This window comes from Nesoenas mayeri (assembly GCF_963082525.1).
Source record: "Nesoenas mayeri genome assembly, chromosome: 13".
NCBI classification, from domain to species: domain Eukaryota; kingdom Metazoa; phylum Chordata; class Aves; order Columbiformes; family Columbidae; genus Nesoenas; species Nesoenas mayeri.
In genome coordinates this window covers 7,576,415-7,596,580 of record NC_137550.1, presented here as the reverse complement: position 1 = coordinate 7,596,580, position 20,166 = coordinate 7,576,415, and the positions used below count along the sequence as shown (strand labels likewise).

The 20,166-nt window shown below is 34.6% G+C and overlaps 1 protein-coding gene across 1 annotated transcript in view; it reads right to left on the bottom strand.

The window, feature by feature from the left end:
* DIAPH2 (diaphanous related formin 2) overlaps nucleotides 1–20,166 on the bottom strand; it is a 207,438-nt gene that overhangs the window by 67,490 nt on the left and 119,782 nt on the right. The window contains exons 23-24 of the mRNA XM_080352353.1: nucleotides 14,011–14,173; nucleotides 260–395 (exon numbers count right to left, since the gene is read on the bottom strand). Coding sequence (XP_080208479.1) covers nucleotides 260–395; nucleotides 14,011–14,173 — 299 coding nt within the window. The remainder of the gene's footprint in view (nucleotides 1–259; nucleotides 396–14,010; nucleotides 14,174–20,166) is intronic.

Below are 20,166 nucleotides of genomic sequence, written 5' to 3'. Positions count from 1 at the left end.
AGACTAAACCAAAACAGAATCTTCACCAAAAAAGGTTGGTTTGTTTGTTTTTTGGTTTCTGGTTTTGTTTGTTTGTTGGGGGGGGTGTGGGGTGTGTGTTCGGGGTTTTTTTGTGTGTTTTGTGTTTGTTTTTTGTTTGTTTGTTTTCCAGCTTTTCAGCTGGACAGTAAGTATTTTTCAAATTGATCAGCAATAGGCTTCAGTTTGTTACTCCTTACTTTTCTTTTAACACACCTCTCTACTAAAACGGATGCCTTACCTTTGTTCATATCAATCAACTGCTGCTTCTTCTTCTGTCTCTCCAGTTTCTCTCGTTCAGCCTTTTCTTTTGCCAATTTGGCTCTCTTCGTTTTCTCCTCCATTTCTCTTCTTTTGTTGTTTTCTTTCAGTGCCTCCTGCATTAGATAAAATGAACATGGGTGTCTACATACTGCAGAAAACTAGAAAGAATAACAAACATTACCTTGTTTGGACAGATACTATAGTTACATACAATGGCAGAGGAAAAAACAGGGACCAGCACCCAGTACTTCAAGCATCTTCAGAAATCTTGGAACATAACTTACAATACTATTTGTACACATTTGCATTATTAGATAATCAGAAGAATGAAAATTAAAATAGCTTTGCATTTATGGTGAGTGAAAAGGCTCCAAATTTTTCAACAGCAATATTTGTATGTTTGTTGTTTGTTTGTTTGTTTGTTTTTTCTATTAAGAATGTAAATCTAACTTAAACCTGTGTCTTGCTGTTAGGAGGGATGAGCGGGGATGAAGCCAAGCTCCCACTATAATGGTCTTCAATTACAAGTAACTGAAACTGAGTTTCTAAATTTAAGCTACAATTCCTCAAATATTTTTGTTGAAATATACAAAGCAGTCTAGATCACCTAAATACACAAAACATACCAAAAGTAATGGAAAACAGTTGAATTTATAGACTAAGACTCCAAATCTAAAGTCTCTGAGTCAATAGCTTGTACCAAATGAAAAACTACAAATGTAAGAGAACATCCCTGAATCAAAATGCAAAAGCCAAACACACCCACACACCAAAAAACCCACACACTTTCCACAATCTTGTCTCCACATAGTCTAGAAGATATCCTTGCTTTTCCAAAGGAGGTTAATCTTGATTTCGTGCTGTGGTGGGTTGACTTTGGCCTGTGCCAGGACATCCACCAAGCCACCCTCTCACTCCCCCTTCTCAAGAGAATGGACAATGACTGGTACATAAAACAAAAAAAGAAGTCCTATCTAAAGCACCTTTAAGATTTATATAAATTATATCAGTACTTGGTAATCCAAGACTCCAAAATGCCTCAAAATACAGAACATACATTCAATCAAGAGACAGTGTGCACATGCCATTGCCAGGGTTTATTGAGGTAAATACTGCTTATAGTCCCTTCTTTAATAGCTGATACTGTTTTGCAAAGCTGCTGGATACCACAGTTAGCAGTGATGTTATTTGCAGCCACACTTGAAAATTGGACCAAGAACTGCAATAGTTGTACCATCACATAACTGATTGCACCGAGAAACACCTTTTCTCTCAGAAAAGAGAAAAAAGAATTACAGGAGAAAAATCAATGTTTTATCCTTTTTGGTTTTGGACAGTTCTGCCTCTACACATTCAATCACACTTGACAGAGATTTCCTTTTACTGCAACTTCACAGCCTGTAATGAAAGTAAATGCCCCCAATCTTATGAGAGAAAGCAAATAAGAAATGTCATGACTGAACCAGCAGCCCACTAGCCACTGACATACTATGATTAGATCATAGATTCTGTCACATTTTCTAAGAGAAAGACTACAGATTGAACTAAACAAGCTCCAAAGTTCTTGTATCTGGAAATTCACTTTGAACCAGATTCTACAAGTCCTAGTTGAAGGGAGACTATATGAAAACACAGGTTTCAGCCCATAAAATATGCTGGCCAGTAACGATGATTCAAAGAAAATCCATTCAAAATAAAGGTTTAATCTTCCCGAAGAACAGTAAGATAACAAAATATTGATAACTGTGTGAGAGTGCTCATCTTCATCTACTTACACTCATCCCTACATATACATGCATATGTACATACAAACAAAAATAAACACATGCAGCACAAGAAGTGCAAAGGTCAGTCAGATGATCCTGTTCATTATTTCTTCAAAATGCACATTTCTTAGTATTTAATTTTATTCCAGAACATAAATGCTTTTAGCATATCTTCATGTATAGTCTCTAGAGACTATAAAGGAAGAATCAGGACAGCAAGTAAAAATACACTAAGTGCCAACCTGAAGAACTTTTTACAAAGAACCTGTTGCTAGAACAGGTACAGGTTGCAGTGAAGGGGCATTAACCCCCAGTACTTTCTGCACTGGTCAAACTGGGCACTCCGCAAGGCAGGAGAGGGAAACCCAAAAAATTTCCTTGAAATATAACATATTTTCTTTTCATTTACATACCAATTCAAAATGGATATAGTGGAAAAAAAGAAAAAGAATTATCTACTTGAAGCATCACCACCATTTAGTGCATAAAATCCCTTTCCTTTGTAAAGTATCTCAGAACTAAACCACCTGGAATGTACTTGTTTCTTATTACTCTCCATCAGGCAGTCTGACTCTTAACCATTTCATATTTGTTATGTCACTTGCTACTGTACATTTACTCAGAGTTGGATGAAAGCTTGAAATAAATCATTTGCAAGAACACACTCCCAGGTGTTTTCAAGTTTGTGCTGAAAGCAAAATAAATATACATATATACATACATATATATATATTCAACTGTATTTATCAATATACTTTATATTTGAATTAATATTGCTAAAAAATTTGATCATAGTTTTTCAAAGCTGATTGAAGATGATTGTAAATAAAGGTAAAGAGAATTTTGACTCATATGTTTAGTGGTTTCTGCAGAATTCGCTCTGCCTGAATTATACCACCAATCCTTCTGCACAGTTGTACTGCAAAGGGCTTCATTCGCTTCATTATTTACTATTTCCTCACTTTCTAGACCTCCAGACTGTGGACAAGCTTAATAATTTCTAATACAAAAGTGACATGATTCTACACATGCCTGATCACAGTATTATTTGGGCCTCATCAATCTAAAGGTAAGCCTTAAGTTAAAAGAAATCTAGACATCATCTTCAGTTCTGGGGCTCTCAGTTCCAGAAGGACAGGGAACTGCTGGAGAGAGTCCAGCGCAGGGCAACAAAGATGATGAAGGGAGTGAAGCATCTCCCTTATGAGGAAAGGCTGAGGGAGCTGGGGCTCTTGAGCTTGGAGAAGAGGAGACTGAAGGGTGATCTTATTAATGTTTACAAATATATAAAGGATGAGTGTCAGGAGGATGGAGCCAGGCTCTTCTCAGTGACAACCAATGGTAGGACAAGGGGCAATGGGTTCAAACTGGAACACAAGAGGTTGCACTTAAATTTGAGAAGAAACTTCTTCTCAGTGAGGGTAACAGACACTGGAACAGGCTGCCCAGGGAGGTTGTGGAGTCTCCTACTGGAGACATTCAAAACCCTCCTGGACGCCTTCCTGTGTAACCTCATCTGGGTGTTCCTGCTCTGGCAAGGGATTGGACTGGATGAGCTTTCGAGGTCCCTTCAAATCCCTGACATTCTGGGATTCTGTGTGATTCTGCTTTCACCTCTCTTTTCTTTGGCTTATTTCTCTATACCTATTCTCTTCCAAACTCTGGAGTTTCAGTGGACTTCTTTTAATACAGCATGGTGTTATTTTGGTTATTATTATTTTTTAGTATTGAATGCCACAGATGTGCTTTCTATGTAGGTTTGAAGACTAAATTACCTAAAAGGTAGAGATCAGTTTGAATACTGAAAAGCTCTGTAATTGGCATTGCTTTTAAGAGAGAAGAAAATAAAACAGCCATTTTGTTACTCAATGTGGCTCAACAGTGACACATGGTAGTGTTCATAGGCATACACTACACAACTATATTTCCTAATTAAAGGATAAAAGGAAACTAATTTAACAATTACAAATCAGACAAATGTCACAAAGCAAGAAGCAACTAACAGTTAAGAATAAAAGCCTCCCGACAGCTTTGGATATATTTTGAACGATATTCATCCAGATAGTACTGTCTTTTCAAAACACGCAAGTGCATGTAAAAACTGAAATCATTTTTGTGTGATTCTCAGACAAATATTTTCATTTATACAACCCCCCCTTTTTTTTATGTGCAATTCACTTTTGGTTGGTGCACAACAGCATCTAGTTTTGTTAATTCAACTGCAAATTAAAAGTTAGAGAATGTTTGAGGGTTTTTTTTTTCTATTATTTAAATAAAAAACAAAACCAAATTATCATCTCTCCTAGCAGAGAAATAAATTCAGGAAGCAATATTATCTCCTGTTAAGGGAGCTGGTTGAAGGGGCACATAGCTTGACGTTCCCCTTGTGTTTATTAGGATTCATTGAAGTCAGGCTCTTGTGCTCAGGACTGCCAGTTTATCGCTTCGCTTCCTTAAGAAGCAAATAAAAAATTAATGTCTCTCTTGCATTCTGTACATATCTTAAAGTTTTGACAGACAAACAGATATTCACACACCAACATGGTTGTAAATAGACTCTCAAAGGTAAATTATTAAAAACAAGAAGAAAGAAAACAAACTGTAATGCACAGATCTCCTTGGATATTAAAGATGCAGTTGGCTACAAAGCGGCCATGCACCGATAATGACGGCTGCCTGGGATCCCTCAGGCCTTCCCTAAATCTGCCTTGCAACTGCAAAATACGTGCACCGAAGTTTCAATGAAAGAAAATACATAATCTTTTTCAGTCACAACTTCTTACAAACAACGAACTCAGATTAACTAAAGGTTAATCTACAGAAATAAAGAGTTAAAATACAGCAGATAGAGCAATCAGTTTACATGTAAGAGACAGATCTTTCTTGAGTATTCCTTGGAGGATAACATATTCAAATATATTGTTATCCTCATGAAAATAATGGAAAAGAGATGCAATGAGCTGGTATTAACAAAAGCAGACAATTTCCTGATGAGTAAGCATGGAACAGCAAGTAGAAAAGATGATGTTTAGGATACTGCCCCATGGTTCACGCATCAGGGCCATTATGTCTGACATGAAGTGTCTCTGGCATGCCATTACACATTGCCATTTCTGGCAAGTGTAGCCGCTGTTGTATATGCAGACAGGGAGAAGGGGTTTGCTACCGGCTTTCCAGCGGTGTTGCAAAAATACTTGAAACCACCTAGCAGTGTAAGGTGGAAAAGGTTTTTCAGTGCTTACTCAGTCAAATTTAAGGCAACCAATGAAAAACTATATTGTGTTTTAATTACTTAACTAGTATATGTTTGAATAATTACTAAATAGCCCTCAAGTGGACAGATTTGAGACTGTTTTAATAGATCCTTTAAATCTATTTAGAATACCAGAATAAACACGTATGCCTAATTCAAGTTATTCCTGAAAGACAGAGAGCTGAAATAGATACTTACACACTAACAAAACCATATTATTGTCATCACAAAAAATAACCAAAAATAATAAACAAGAGAAAAAAAAATTCAGCTGTTTTGGGTAGAATCTGAGCAGAGAAACCAAGGTCCACAGCTGATGAATTATTCTGTTGTCCAAAAAGTAATCTTTCTGGATCAAGGAAAAGACAAATCAATAGGTCAGGATGTGCCTTGCATCAACATGCAAGCACAACTTTTAAAATTCTTTAACAGAAATTCACTCTTTCTAAGGTAAATCTGTAAACTCTGTTCCTACAAAAGCTTAAACCCAGTAGAGAAAGGCATTTTTAAATTTATTTATTTATTTTTTTTAAAAAAAATTTTTTTTTAAGCATCAAAACCCAAAGAAGTGTTAAAAGTCTTCAAAGTTTCTGGCCAGAAATTCTTGACAAAATTTAATAGAGACCATAAGAATTATACACAATGCAGTGGAAATATAGTATTTAAATAACAAATTAAAACTGCCTGGGTTTGAAATATTTTGCATGCTTCCTTCAAGATAAGGCTGATGGACTATCGAAAGAAAGAGTTACAGAGGTTGTGTGGCATCATGCTCCAAAGGAACAATAAATGTGAAAAAACCCCACAACATTGAAGGGATATGCTTATTCATCTGCAATTTTTTTCTAGAGGTTCCTTACACCTTTCACTTAATGCTTCATATTCTATTTTGACAGGATAATCCAATTCTATTAGTTTACTTTAGATTTTCCTAAAGCTAGTAAGCAAGCAAATATGAACTTAAGGAAGTGAATGAGCTATAATTTACTACAACATCAGCAAGCTAATTGAAGATGCAATAAAGCAGTGATCAATCTGAAATCACAATTAAGACAAACATGGATCCAAATTATCAAATTATCATAATATGATATATGAACAAACAGAATGATGAGGCTAAGTCTATATGAAACAACCTTGCAGAGATTTTGGAGGGATGTCAGATTCCTGACCTGAGACAGCTTGTTAGAACTACGTTAGGTGCAGATGTAAGCATCTGTAGCCTGGAAGCATCTTCTATGCACGGGCCTCTTAGACTTCAAATCTTGCCAAAGGCAGTCACTTAGAGCAGGTAATAAAGCCTACTGGTTTACAAGAGGTTTTAAATATCTGAGTTAGATTCACAGCTTAAGTACTGCGATAGTCAAAACCTCAAACTACACCTGGTTTCAAGAGCAGAATGAGGATTCAAAATCCTCATTTAAATATCATAAACCTCCAAGATAATGCCTGAAAATAATGAGATTACTCAGCTGGACTCACTGCCATCAGCGCTGAAGAGATTGTCTGTTTAAAACTGTCAAATGGAAAATTCCTAATAAAAGTTTTTAATACTGTTCCTTTCCAAGATTAGGAAACTCAAACTCATAGTTCCCTCTAGATCATATTTTTCTACATTATTTCTTGAAAATTTTACTTAATCAAAGGCATCACTACCATGAAATGCAACACCTATTGCTTTTACTCCATCCACAAGAACAACCATGTCACCAAAGAAACAAGTTAGATTTGTCAGAAACAAATCTCAATCCCATCTGTGCTGTTTGGTATTTCTACACTTGCCTACCTTTAAGTGCTTGCAAATGCAGTTTAACATAATTCAGTTTAATTTCTTCATTGTTTATTTTTAAATCTTTTGGATATCTTCCAAGTGAAACGTCATCCTTACCTTTTATATTATTAATAGAGTAGCTACTTATAAAGCAGTGCTAACAGCTTGTTAATAAACTTGATGAGTTAGTGCTCCTATGTGAATTCTTTTGCTTCTGCTTCCATTACTTATAAATTTTCCTAGCCTACATCTAATTTCTGATTTGTTCAATATCATGATTAAAAAACAAAATTATCCTCAGCACTAGCTGGATGTACACACTCAGCTGAGAATTTAGAAGGCTTACAAAAGGGTCTTTGTGTGGGGTTTTGGGGCGGGGAGGAGGAAGGGCTCACTCTATACTGCCTGTTAATAAGGACAATGTTTCACTTTTGATATCACCTCTTGGGAAATTTCGCTGGAGAAACTACTTCTTGCTCATTATTCTTTATTTTTTCATAGCTTCCTGGTAGCTAGAAATTGTTATCTTTCAGAGTACATTAAAGAACTGTTTCTTTTTGGGCAGAAGGGAGAACCTGTATTCCCAGACAAATAACCTGGGAGAACAATGAATAAATACAGCCTTTCTTTTAAACCACTCCTGAATTACAAACTCAATTTTTGACTTTGAAAGCTGGGAATTTGGCTGGACTATGTACTGCACTTCACAGTAAGTCATATTTTTTATCATGTATTAATTTCTGTACTGTATATTCATTGGTTTATATTATTGTAGCCAATGACCTGCTGTATTCAAGGGACACCTCAACAAAACCACAGAAAAATTGTTCCTGCGTCAAGGAGCTTGAAATTTACTTTGAAGCATATTACAAGCAAACAAATATTAGAAAGGAAAGGTCTTACAGGTACATTTATGCTCAAGATGCTGAATCCACTGTGGTGAAAATTGTTTCTTATGAAGGCAACAGATTGTTTCCTGTCTGGTACACGGCACTGATCTCATACAATCTTCAAAGATCAGGGTAGGGGTCTCCCAATAAAAAAATGTGTGTTTCTTGATCATTTAATATGTCTTATGGGGGGGGGGGGGGGGGGGGGGGAAGGGGATTTTCATTTTCTAGATCTTGTATTACAGGGTTACTGCAAAAGATCTCAGCCACACAGCAATCATCAATCAATAGTCAGTGTTGATACAAAAGGGCAGTTTATTTCATAGGTTTTTACAAGAACCCATCTCATGCTGCCAGCCGATAAGTTACTCACATCTGCCTAAACGTTTACTTATACTAGAGTAAAACCTTTTCTCCTTAAGTACATTTAAAGATTTAATTCTTTATTCAAAGAGCTGCATATACACAAATGTTTTCTAGGGGAGAGAGACAGTCACCACTGATAAAACCATTTACCAGATATAAAAAAATCACTTCACTGAAGGAAAAAGCTTCTCTGCATTTCATAACTATGCCCATAAATGCCTGTTACTGCTTCAAATTTTACCCAACTGTTTTTATAGACATTGTTACAACGTCGGGTTTTTAGACTTCAAATTCACCTTCAACACTATCTGTATCAAAGTGGGATCCCACAGAGCAAACAAAATCTGAAACGTTTAAGAAATGTATGAGAAAAAAGATCATTTCATATCTAATGCTCAAGTATATATTTCATGCAACTTCCACAAAGCACGCAACCTGATTAAAAGAACGTTTGTAAATGGAGGCATGGCAGATTTATTGGATATTTTTAGACACTCCAGCACCAACAGAAACAAACATTCAGGAAGCGACAGATGAAAAAATATTTCAGATAATTTGATATAAACTCTCTGAGACAACAGGTTAAAGTGAAGAACCAAACCAGAAAAGAACAAACTGGCATCTTGCTTCAGGCAACTGATTAATCATTATTTAATAAGAGCCTGAACCTATATCAAACCAAAATGTCTCAGGCTGCAATTTTCCTCAAGGACAAGAGAAATTTGTGTTTACTTGCAACGGAACACCGGACTAAATCAAAATCTAAACCCCATATTTTCTTCAAAATAGTCCTAAATATAAAAGGTATATTATTCAGTGGATCTGTTTTAACTGCAAAGATGAGGAAAAAAAAAAAATTATAAAAACAACTTTATTGCTACTTTTGATTCAATTTCTCTGTAATCATTGGCTCCAAGCATAAATACACCTTTTTTTAATTTTAATTTTTTTTTTTTAATTTTCCCCCTACCTCTGGGCCTAATTTTGAATCATGTTCCATTTGCAAAGCAAAGCCACACTCAAGTGCCTTACTTATTTCTTGCGATATGCCTTGAATACACGAGGGTATCAAGACATACAAAATCAAAGTAGTAAACACAGAGGTGACTCAAGTAACAAGAAAAAACTAGTTAAAAGCTCACTTCAAAGGTTTAAACATTTTACCTAATCTTAGGACTAAATAATAACAATTAATAAAAAACAAAGACTGGGCAAGAAGCAGTACAGCCACAAGGGACAAGATTTCTAACTGTAAGAGGTAGAGGGCTAAAGTGACGCAAACTTTATTCATTGTCTTACTACACCCTTGGCTCTATGTTTCTTGCAAAAATGGTTAGAGAAGATTGAGGATAAAATAGGAGCAAGTATAGAATAATAGAAGAAACAGAGTTTGTGTATTTATCTACATCTCTAGGTTGATTCACTGTAGTGCAGCTCAACGAACTGAAATCTCACAAGGAATATTTGGTGAGATTACTCAGAGGTGCTGTAATTTTATTTGGCTATTTGCACCTGTACAACAGGCAGTTTTAATGGAGTCACTTAGACTGTGAATTCTTAAGTACATAGGGCTTTTTTCTCCCTGACACCACAGAAAAGCCAAAAAAACCCCACTTATTCTCTCTCACACAAAGGCAGACAGATGTTGATAAAGCTAAATACAAAAGATTAAATTGGTACATAACTGAAAACTTTGTATCTGAACAGTTTTAAAGACACAGAACAACAAACAACAAAATGTCCACAAATAAGCCGATTTCTGGGGTAATTGTCTGTTGCTGGGAAAAATACAGAAAGTGTTCCAACAGCGATCAATATGTCTCACAAAGAAACTGAGAAAGGTCAGCTACTCTATCAGCCCACACTGTCTACTTATAATTTCCTTTCCTCCTGTTGTTTACGGATAACAGAATAACAACTTATTTATATGGAAAATTTTGTTGGAAGAGAAACTACTGGACCCAAAGGAATATCACTGTTCGGCTGATACACTTTGATCAGAAGAATGAAAGATGAAAAAACAACATTGACTGTTCCAGAAATTTTTTTCCTCATATTCTCTACATCTTGTCATTCAGCTTAACAACTTCTGAATGCTCAGACCATGTGGAGATGCATTTATTAAATACTGTTTCTGTCCAACTTACAAAAAGCAAGCTATTAGAAAAAATGCCACATGCATATATTTTTTTCTATTTCAAGTAACAAAAAATGGGTATTATTTTCCATTTGATATATGGCATTTCTTCTAACAATCGTTAGAAGTCTTCAACATGAATTTTCAAAACACCGGTTCTTTTCTTAACATTAAAATAGCTTGATATGAACAAGAAAAACAGCTATTGAGCTCAAAACATACTTTTATATGTGTGTGTGTGTGTGTATATATATATATACACACATATATATATGTATCGTTAGACATACAAGCACAAAGAATTTTCTGTGTGACCCAAGGATGTGCCATTCAGAACATATTTCTGATGTAATTCTTTTAGTTTATTATTTAAAAAAAATATATATATATATTCCATCTTTTCCAAATATGCTAATTGTATTGCATGATTCTATAATATAAGATATTCCTATCTTTAGTTGCATATGGAAGTAGGAAAAATTGTCATTCTAATCAACCTATATAGTCACTATTGTTGCTTATAGTGGAATCATACGCAGAATTGCAGGCTGAGCAAAGGGAAATACAAATAACAGCTGTTCTACAAAGGTAATAGAAATAAGTCCAGATTGCCTGAAGCGCTACGCACAGTCATGGTATCTTCATTCATGGATATACTCAAAACTCAGTTTTACAAGGTCCTGTGCAGCTTGAACTAACTCCACGCTAGCCCTGCTTTGAGCAGGATGGCAAATTCAATGACTCTCTTAGTGTTTCCCTCCAACCTAAATTACCTTACAATTCTATCGTTTATCTTGTCATCATAATTGTTCACAACAGAAATGTTAGTAAAAAAAAACAAAGAGAAGAAGCAATATGAAGAACATTGAAAGTTCCAAGACAAAACTGCTAGTAGCAGAAGAAACAAGCTTTATCAATAGACAGGCATTAGCCATAACACAGGAGAAGGGCAAAAAGGAAGAAACAAGTCATCAGTATTTCAAAAATACCTGGAACTATGTTTCTGTCATGTTGCAAAATGCTAAAGAATAAAAAAAAAAAGCTAACGGGACCACTTAGAAAAAGCATGCAGGCATCACAATAGTCCGAATTGAACATATTATCTAAATATACATGTCCTAGGGAATATTTGGAGATGCTGTATATCCTCAGTCTTTTCTGATTGTTCCTGAATTCTTATCAGTAGTTATGACCTTTTTTTTTTTTTTTTCCTCCCAGTAAATTCCACAGATTATACAAGTTTTGGTGATTTCTGATTTGTGTTTTTAAACTTTAAGTCTGATGTCTTTTTCCTTTTGGGAAACTTCTTACAGGCATCAAAATGTTGCAGGAAACTTTAATTCTTTGGAGTAATTTTTTCCTTATAGAAAATAAAATCACTGTGCTATGAACTTTTAATGCTTGCCCTAGGCCTTCCTTAAGTGTCTGGAAAAAAATTAAATCCCTAAACAAGAATCTTTATGCCACTAAGTCTACAAGATTGTGCTGTAGTGGATAAAATAAGTCAAGAAATTCTCAAAAGACCTAATTACAATTACTACTACCACTGTATACGTCTGAACAAGTGAACTGACTGAAGCACAAACGATGTCAACAAAAAGAAAGTGTCTCCTTAAACTATGTAAGGCACAGATTTCACTTTTTTATATTGAAGCATTACGATTTCAATTAGCATGCATCGTACATATGGTCCAAGTTCATTTCCTTATTTAATAACTTTTTTAAAAGAAACTTAGAAAATAAAAGGAAAGCAAAAAATTAAAGACCATAGCACCAGATGGATATAATGAACTATTTAGATCAACACATAGCATTAGAACAGCATCCTAGCAAGTTATTTTATCCACTTTCTAAAATTATAAGGCAATGCAAGCAATTAGCCCTGTTTTTCCAGAAATTCAGAAAGACTATTTGTGGAGTCGATGATCCTGAGGGTCTCTTCCAACCAAAATGATTCCGTGATTCAGTACTTTATATATGATTCAGAACACTTCACTCCCACAGAAATATTTACTCAATCTAAACCTGGAACAATGACAATTTCATGTGTTCCTGGAACTGTGATGTACACATAGTAGTTTATTTTCTGCTTTTAGGTCATTTCCAAAGGCCACAAAAATATTCCAGCTTTGTTATTAGAAGAGTTCTTGAACTCCATCTTCATTTCTCAGATGTATCCACTGAAAACCTGAAATACCACTTTTTTCCTACCGCCTCTGGTATTACTCAACCACTCCAAAGCAATTCCCCCTGGAAATTTAGTAATAACCTTTGAAGAGCAACAGGTCATCAGCCAGATCCTTAGGCAGTCAAAAGAAAAGAAAAGTAAGCAATTTCAAGTATTTCCATTGTAATAAACCTTCTAGAAAACAATTGTCCTCTAGTTCCTATCACCTTCATAGCAGCTGAAATACATACTTGAGGATAGACTTGTATCACAATATTTGGATATTTCTAGTCTGAAGTCTGTTTCAAGTAGTTACAATAGAGTAGATTTCCAAACTTAGACATCCACGTTTGAAAATGTAAGCCATGGATTTATGAAAAAGTAAATACACTGAAATATCTCTTGAGAAATATTCCTGTTCTTGAAGAGTCTCCACATAGATGTCCTGGCATACTTAATAATTATAAAAGAAATGGTGATTTACTTATTAAAAAAAAAGTCATCTCAGTGAATGTAAAATGAATAGTTAAATATATTGCAGTAAAAGCTCTCTAATAAAGTAAACTTAGTATGAAAGTTATGTTTTAAAGTAGTTATTCCTCCATCACACTGAAAGTCCTTGTGATTACATCATAAATTAAGCCAACTACTGTCAACAGACAGCTGAGTGAGCCACAGCTGTATGGTGAACAGTGGTATTTCCAAGTGATGTTAGTATTCTCTAGAGACACAATGTGACATTCTAGGCACCTGTTTTCCCTGTACATTTCCTATGGTGCAGCAAATTACGGCTTCCAGACAGCCACTAGGAAAGACAGCATTAAACCCATTCAAAAACCTAGCTGTTTAAAATTAAATTCTTCAGTTCCTTCATAAAAAAGCCATACCCTAACATCAACCATTCTGGATGACTGGAAATGGTAATAGAAGCATCTACTGAAGTTCATGGGTTTTGTCAGAAATACAGAGCTTATCTTGAAAGTTTCAGCCTTAGCATCCAGCACCACAGAGGCATCAGGCAGATGCAAACACAACAGGAATGCACATACATCATTTAGGTCTTGAATTTAACATATTTATCAGTATTGGGTCTGTTTGTTGAGAATCAACCAACAACTAAATTTTATAAAAGAGGAAAAACATTCTAATTACCCATGTCTGAACCATATTGACAATTGAGTTTGCAAGTCACGAACTGGAGGACAACAGCTATCAGTGACCAAAATCTAAGTAATTCTGGAAATATTCATCTAATTTTCTACCACGGAACAAAACAAAGTTAACTATAACATGAGAAAGAGAGAATTAAATAGAGAGAATTAAGATTTGAAGAATGAAGAAATAAAAATATGTATGATATTTCGCAGACAGTACTCACCAAAAATAGAGTTCTGAAGTTGCTCAGATCACCAAAGAATTCTTCTATGCTTGTTACTTTGGGATCAAAGGTGAAGTATTCTCCCAAATTTTCATACAATTTTGTCATGTTGTTGTGCATGTTGGACAATTTTTCATATTGCTCTCGGGCACTCTCAGCAAAGCTGTAAGGTTTTGTTAAGGAAAATGATTCAAATGTAATCCAATCTAATAGTAAAAAAAAAAAAAGTAAATTCAGTACAAAGGTTAGAACTGGAAAATTTTCTAGTGCTATCCTGCTTTCAAATATGACATTCTTATGTATTAATGTTTACAGGTCTGCAAGATCATAACAACATAAGGTGGTGGCACACTTCTCCATTAAATGATCCCTTTCTGATCGTCAAGGTTTGCCATTAACAGACTACACTACTGACTTCATAAGATCTCCAAACATTCTGGACATTTCTATTCTAATCAATGATTAATGTTGTAAAATACACTCTATGAAAAGACATGCTGAAAATTAGTTTCCTGTGAGAATCTGACTATAATGCCCCTTTATATGGAAAATACAGTTTTAGAACAATTCATTTGCAAATACAGGAAGGGTGCAAGCTACTAAGGGAAATATTAGTTTGCCTTAAAGCAGGTAAGTTTTAGTCTGTTTTCTTTGGTTGTGATTGTTTATATCCACAAGGATACAGAGTCCTAAATCACTGTTAAAAAAACCAGCTAGTACACGATTAAACTTGTTCTGCTGATACTGAATTGCAGCTGATGAAAGTGTTGTGCTGTACATATCAAAACCCAAGAACAAAAGACACGAGTTATTCCCTGAACTACAAAAATCATGCAGCCTGGCTCCCTGTGGCTTTTTCTTGAATGACTTCCATGCGAATTCCGATTCTTAACACAGCACAGCTCATGCTTCAACCTTTCCCATACTTGAGACTCTAATTGGAGACTCTGCCGAGTATCACTCAATATCTTTGAGATCCCTATATCTCTGCAAAATAACAACTAATCTGGAAACTAATTAGGGAAAAAAGACATACAGAGAAACCATATAACTCATTTATTTTTGAGATGAGACTAAATCCAAAAGTGATCCTTCAGAAAATAGTCAACAAATTGCAGAATAAAGGCAAGAAATTCAGGTGGATATTCTATTCATAACATTTCCCTAGTGTTTGCATACTCTCAGGTACTTAAAAGGCTGCATTTCACAAGCTACATGCAAGAGGAGCAAGTCTGAAAATATCTTCCAGAGGCCTAATATTTTACTTGGATTTTCCTGTTCTAAGCAACGGGAAGGTAGATAAATAATAGTTTAAAAATTGTGGGTTTTTTAAAGTATGATCAAAAACTCTATATAACATGAATTTTCCTCTTAAGAAACTCATTTTCCAAGCAATCTTTTCTTCTTCATTAGAGCCTCAGTAGCATGTAAGAAAAGCTGTATTCTTTTGTTAGCTGATAATGTTCATTTCAAATGGCAAAAAGAAGAAACTACCAATGTGATGAATTTTAATATATAAATATGAAGATTTTAAAATGGTAATATCTACCTATATGTTTCATATCAGTGCTAACACAGTAGTAATACCTATATTTTCAGTTTATTAAAAAGAAGTTTAACCTGCTTGGTTAGGATTTCAAGCTTGGACTGCTCATCTTAATACAAGACAAACTTGGTATAGTTCTGTCTTCAATGACATTTAACTGTACAAAAGGAAATAAAAGTTTAATGGCAAGAATACATTAAACAGGTAATAATGGCATATTACTGAATTATTGAGCACAGCCTAAAAATTTTAGAAAAACATGGCTTGCCTCGGAGTTAGCAAACTACTGTGCTGAACAGCTCACAAAAATACTAGGAAAAAAAGAGATAGAAAGGTATATAATTATTTTAAAGAAACTGCAGATAGAATTTGTATAACTCCATTAATAGAAAACCAAATTAATATACTAAAAATGACTGAAGAGTCTGAAAAACAAACAAACAATCTTCAAACATTCCAGAATTGAAATTAATTCTTTGAGACAAAGCTCCCGGAGTCAAATTCTCCATTCAGGTTGCTCATTCAACATGAAAAATAACAGCAGTAAGTACTAAAAAGGCAAAAAAACACCCCAATACTGGTACTGAAACTAGAATATATTTTAAAGCAACACTGTAGAAACCTACACTGTCATTTCAACATTATTATTTTTTTATTTAATAAGTACCAAGCTGCAAATAAGAAACACTGTTAACAGACAGCTTGTAAGACAAGCAAATGTCGGTAAGACGGATGAATATGATGAGCAGAGAGAACCCAGTATTTTAACTGTACTTAATTTTGAAGCAAACAAGTCAGTGTTGTAGAGACAATAGTTTCCAGTCATAGATCATGTCATATTAACAAAGTTATTCTTTGTCATACTCTATATGCTTCATACAATCGTCACACTTATAAAATATTAGTAACTTGAAACATCACCTTGAAATGTACAACTTCAAGTCATTGCAAAGACTTAGTCAATACAATAATCCCAGAGAGGCAAAGCCACACTTGCCTGCACTATTTCACACACACACAAACACATTGTTGAAAAAATCTAAGCTATCAAAAACAGCATAATAGAAATACTTAATTCCAAGTTTTCATTAATATAGATTGCTCATTTAAAAATGGTAAACAAAGTTTCATTTTTACTATTATTAACAACAACAAAAATCACAGAACTATCAAGTGTGGAGATGTTTGTTCAACGAAGAGAAATTACTTTATTCACAAGCTTGGTTTTCCACATACACACATTTTTTTTGTTCCTTTCATAACCATAAGAACATTCTAAGCCAAGACTCTACTGTAAATACTATTATTTGAAAAATAATAAGCAAACAAAACAAAACCCTAACACACTTGGACACATTCCCCAAGTTCCACATAAACAAAAATGGGCTTGTAAATCTGAATATATAGAAATTTATTGCTTTACTAATATTAGGAAACACACCACTGCAACAAGGACAGAACCATCTCTAGTCACTATCTAAGCAACTTTGTCCATATAATCCTTACTGAAGTTTTGAAATACATATCTAAGATATTATTAGGTAAAGGAAAGTGTATGTTTGTTAGCCCATTTCATTTTTTTCATTTTAATACTACTGTAGGTGGCAACTCCACAAAACAATCCTGAGATTTTCCAAGTGTCAGGTTTGAATTTCTGAAGCAGCAGTATTTCAGCTTAAAATTTACAGATTTCTTCCAAAAGTGCTGTCCTACTGGATTGGTTTCACCCTGAGGTTAAAAAAATAAGTAAATCATTGTTCAGGAACAGGTACCATGCAACCCCATAAAATTCTCTGTACGCTATGTGTCTGAAGAGTTCTAAAGAAAATTAAAATGCAAACAAATAACAAAAGGAAACTTCATGTCTTTTAAACTACAAAGATACAGGTAAATGTAGACCATTAACTCCATTATCCTTATTACTTTCTTAACCTTTACTGCCAAATTTCAGTTATCTACTAATTCTATTTTTTCCTGTCTCTTCTTCCTGTTAAGAGGGAGGCTGGGAAACTTCCACTTTTCTTTTGTTGAGTTTTTTTAAAGGATTATATTTATGTGTTTGCACTTGCTGCCAACTTAAGCTTCCAGCCAGTTGTGTGGTTTGCTTGACAATAACCACCAGTGGGGTGGGGGGAGGAGGGAACAAAAAACCACAAACAACCTGCTTAGAAACCCAGATGGATAATATTCTCACTGCAGAAATCTTTCAGTATGGTGTCAGTATCAGAATACAGGTAACTATTAGTACAGCTCTATAAAGCCAGATGTCCTTAGAGAAAAGATATTTTCAGTTGTTAAATCAATGATTTTTATATTTTGCAATATATGACCAGATTACTACAGTTTGCTGGCATTTCAGTGCAATGCCTAAATTAATTCACTTAATTAAGCAAGCAATGGATACAAATGTTACCATGACACTATGCTATCACATTGTGTCAAAGGTAAAGAATCACTAATTACCACCAACAGTTGAATTAAAATCTTCATGTACCACTTCCATGGTACTTCCATGCTTTCTTAGTGGTTTCTTCCATGTAAACGGATGAAAAGAAAAGATCAGAGAAATCAAGGCTAAAGACCTCAAATGTGCTGGAGGGAAAGGCATCACTTCCACCATAACATCTGCTATGAATTTCACATCAATATATCAATAACTTGAATAATAGTTAATAAAGTACCTGAACACACACAAAAAAACCCCCTCACTTGCCTGAAGGCAAGACCTATTCCTGTCAGCATCTACAAAGAAAATGAAAGCCAACACTGACAGCTTGGCATTCATCAACAATGAATATGCCACAGTAGAAAGAACATTGGTCATTTAACTATAATTATAAAAACCACACCGATGTTGCAGCAGTCAAAAAGGGCCCTCTCCAGGGCATATAGCGATTATCAAAATGGAATTTAAGGGATGTTGACCAGCAGTCTGAAACAATAAAACAAATAGAGCAGAGAGTTGATGTCTTTGATACCTCAAGAAGAAGAAAGAATGCACCACAAGACAAAAAGGAGATACCTGCCAGAAATATTTTAACACTTTCCAAATGCATTTCAAAGACTAAACAGAAGTTCTTTTGACATACCCTTCCAGCTACTGGTTACAGGAAGCTGAAAACAGGTGAAAGCAGCATTCCATTGGGAGAGTGTTTCATGTAGTGCTTGATCCTCAAAAGTTTGTGCTGGTAGAAAAAATTCATTTAACAAAGGCAGCTGGTATTATGCTACAGATGGATTAAGCCCTAATAGAGAACAAAAACACAGGAACAAAAGAAAATAATGGCCCACTGGGACTAGAGATGGAAGATGTTCTCATTTATAAACATACTCAACTCAAAGGGAAAAAAATCAATGTATTTAGCATAGTATATAAATAAGCATTATAACAAGAAGGTAAAAAATAGCCTGGGATTTTCTAGGAGTCTGGAAAGAAAAGCCACCTATACTTATTTAAATATCTGATCTACTTATTTTTCAGTTAACTTCAGTTTTACTGAATGTATCAAGGTTTGTTATTCTACTATACACACTGATCCCAACATTCATTACAGACAGAAACTGTCTCAAAAGACAGCAAAGCATTATTAAAAAACAGAAACATGGCTTCATATGATTTCCTTTCAATTTCTCCATACTAGTCTTTTTCAGTATATTTCTGTTTGTTTCTACAGTTAGATTTTATATGACACACTGCTTTCAGATAAAAGTTATAGTCAATGCTAATTTATAATTTAAAATAGGAAAACTGGTAATCCATTTATTATTTCCAATGTAAATCTTTTTTCCCTCAAAATAATGCATTTATAAAAAAATACATAGTGTGTGTTTGTTAGCCCTAAATTGCATATTGATAAATCTGCATTGAGGAGCACAAAATGTCCATGAAATATATCATTACACGATGATAAAGCTCTGAGCCTTCATAATCCTAAATACTGCAAGACTGAAAATATATATGTCAATGTGTATTTTTCTATGCTTTACTAAATTTACAATTTGAAATAATGTATCATTCTGTTAGCTATTCCAGACTCTTGAGTACTCATTTACTGTTGTGAAAATTGACAATTTCCATCAGAATGTTCTGTGTCTCAGATAATACAGTTTAATTAAAGCTGGCTTATTAAAATTTCCATGACAAATTACATGTTTGAATGTTTCTCTCCTGTCCTGAGCTGAACTACAGAATTAATGTCAGTTCTTGAAGCAGGAGGAAACGCAGCCACAAATCATAATGCTGCCTTATTATTCTGGAGATACACATGCACATTACAACTTTAAAGGGAGAGATGCATTTGGAATTTCTCCAATAACTTACGTACCAACAGTTGATGTTTCAATATAATTACAGCATTCTTAGTTCAACAGCACAGTCTACAAATTGTAATGATGGAAACCCAGTCTATTAATCTTTACTGAGTATTCTGCTATTTTGAAGAAACGGAAGTTAGTTTTACTTCCATTAACTAACTGTCAGTCAACTCAATCCATAACATGTTACTCCAGATACTGTGGGAAATTTAATAAACGTGCTGAAAAACTGCCTATTCAAAAAGCTTGAAGGTAAAACTGTTGGAGCCTGAAATGATATAGTTGGGGGAGAATTA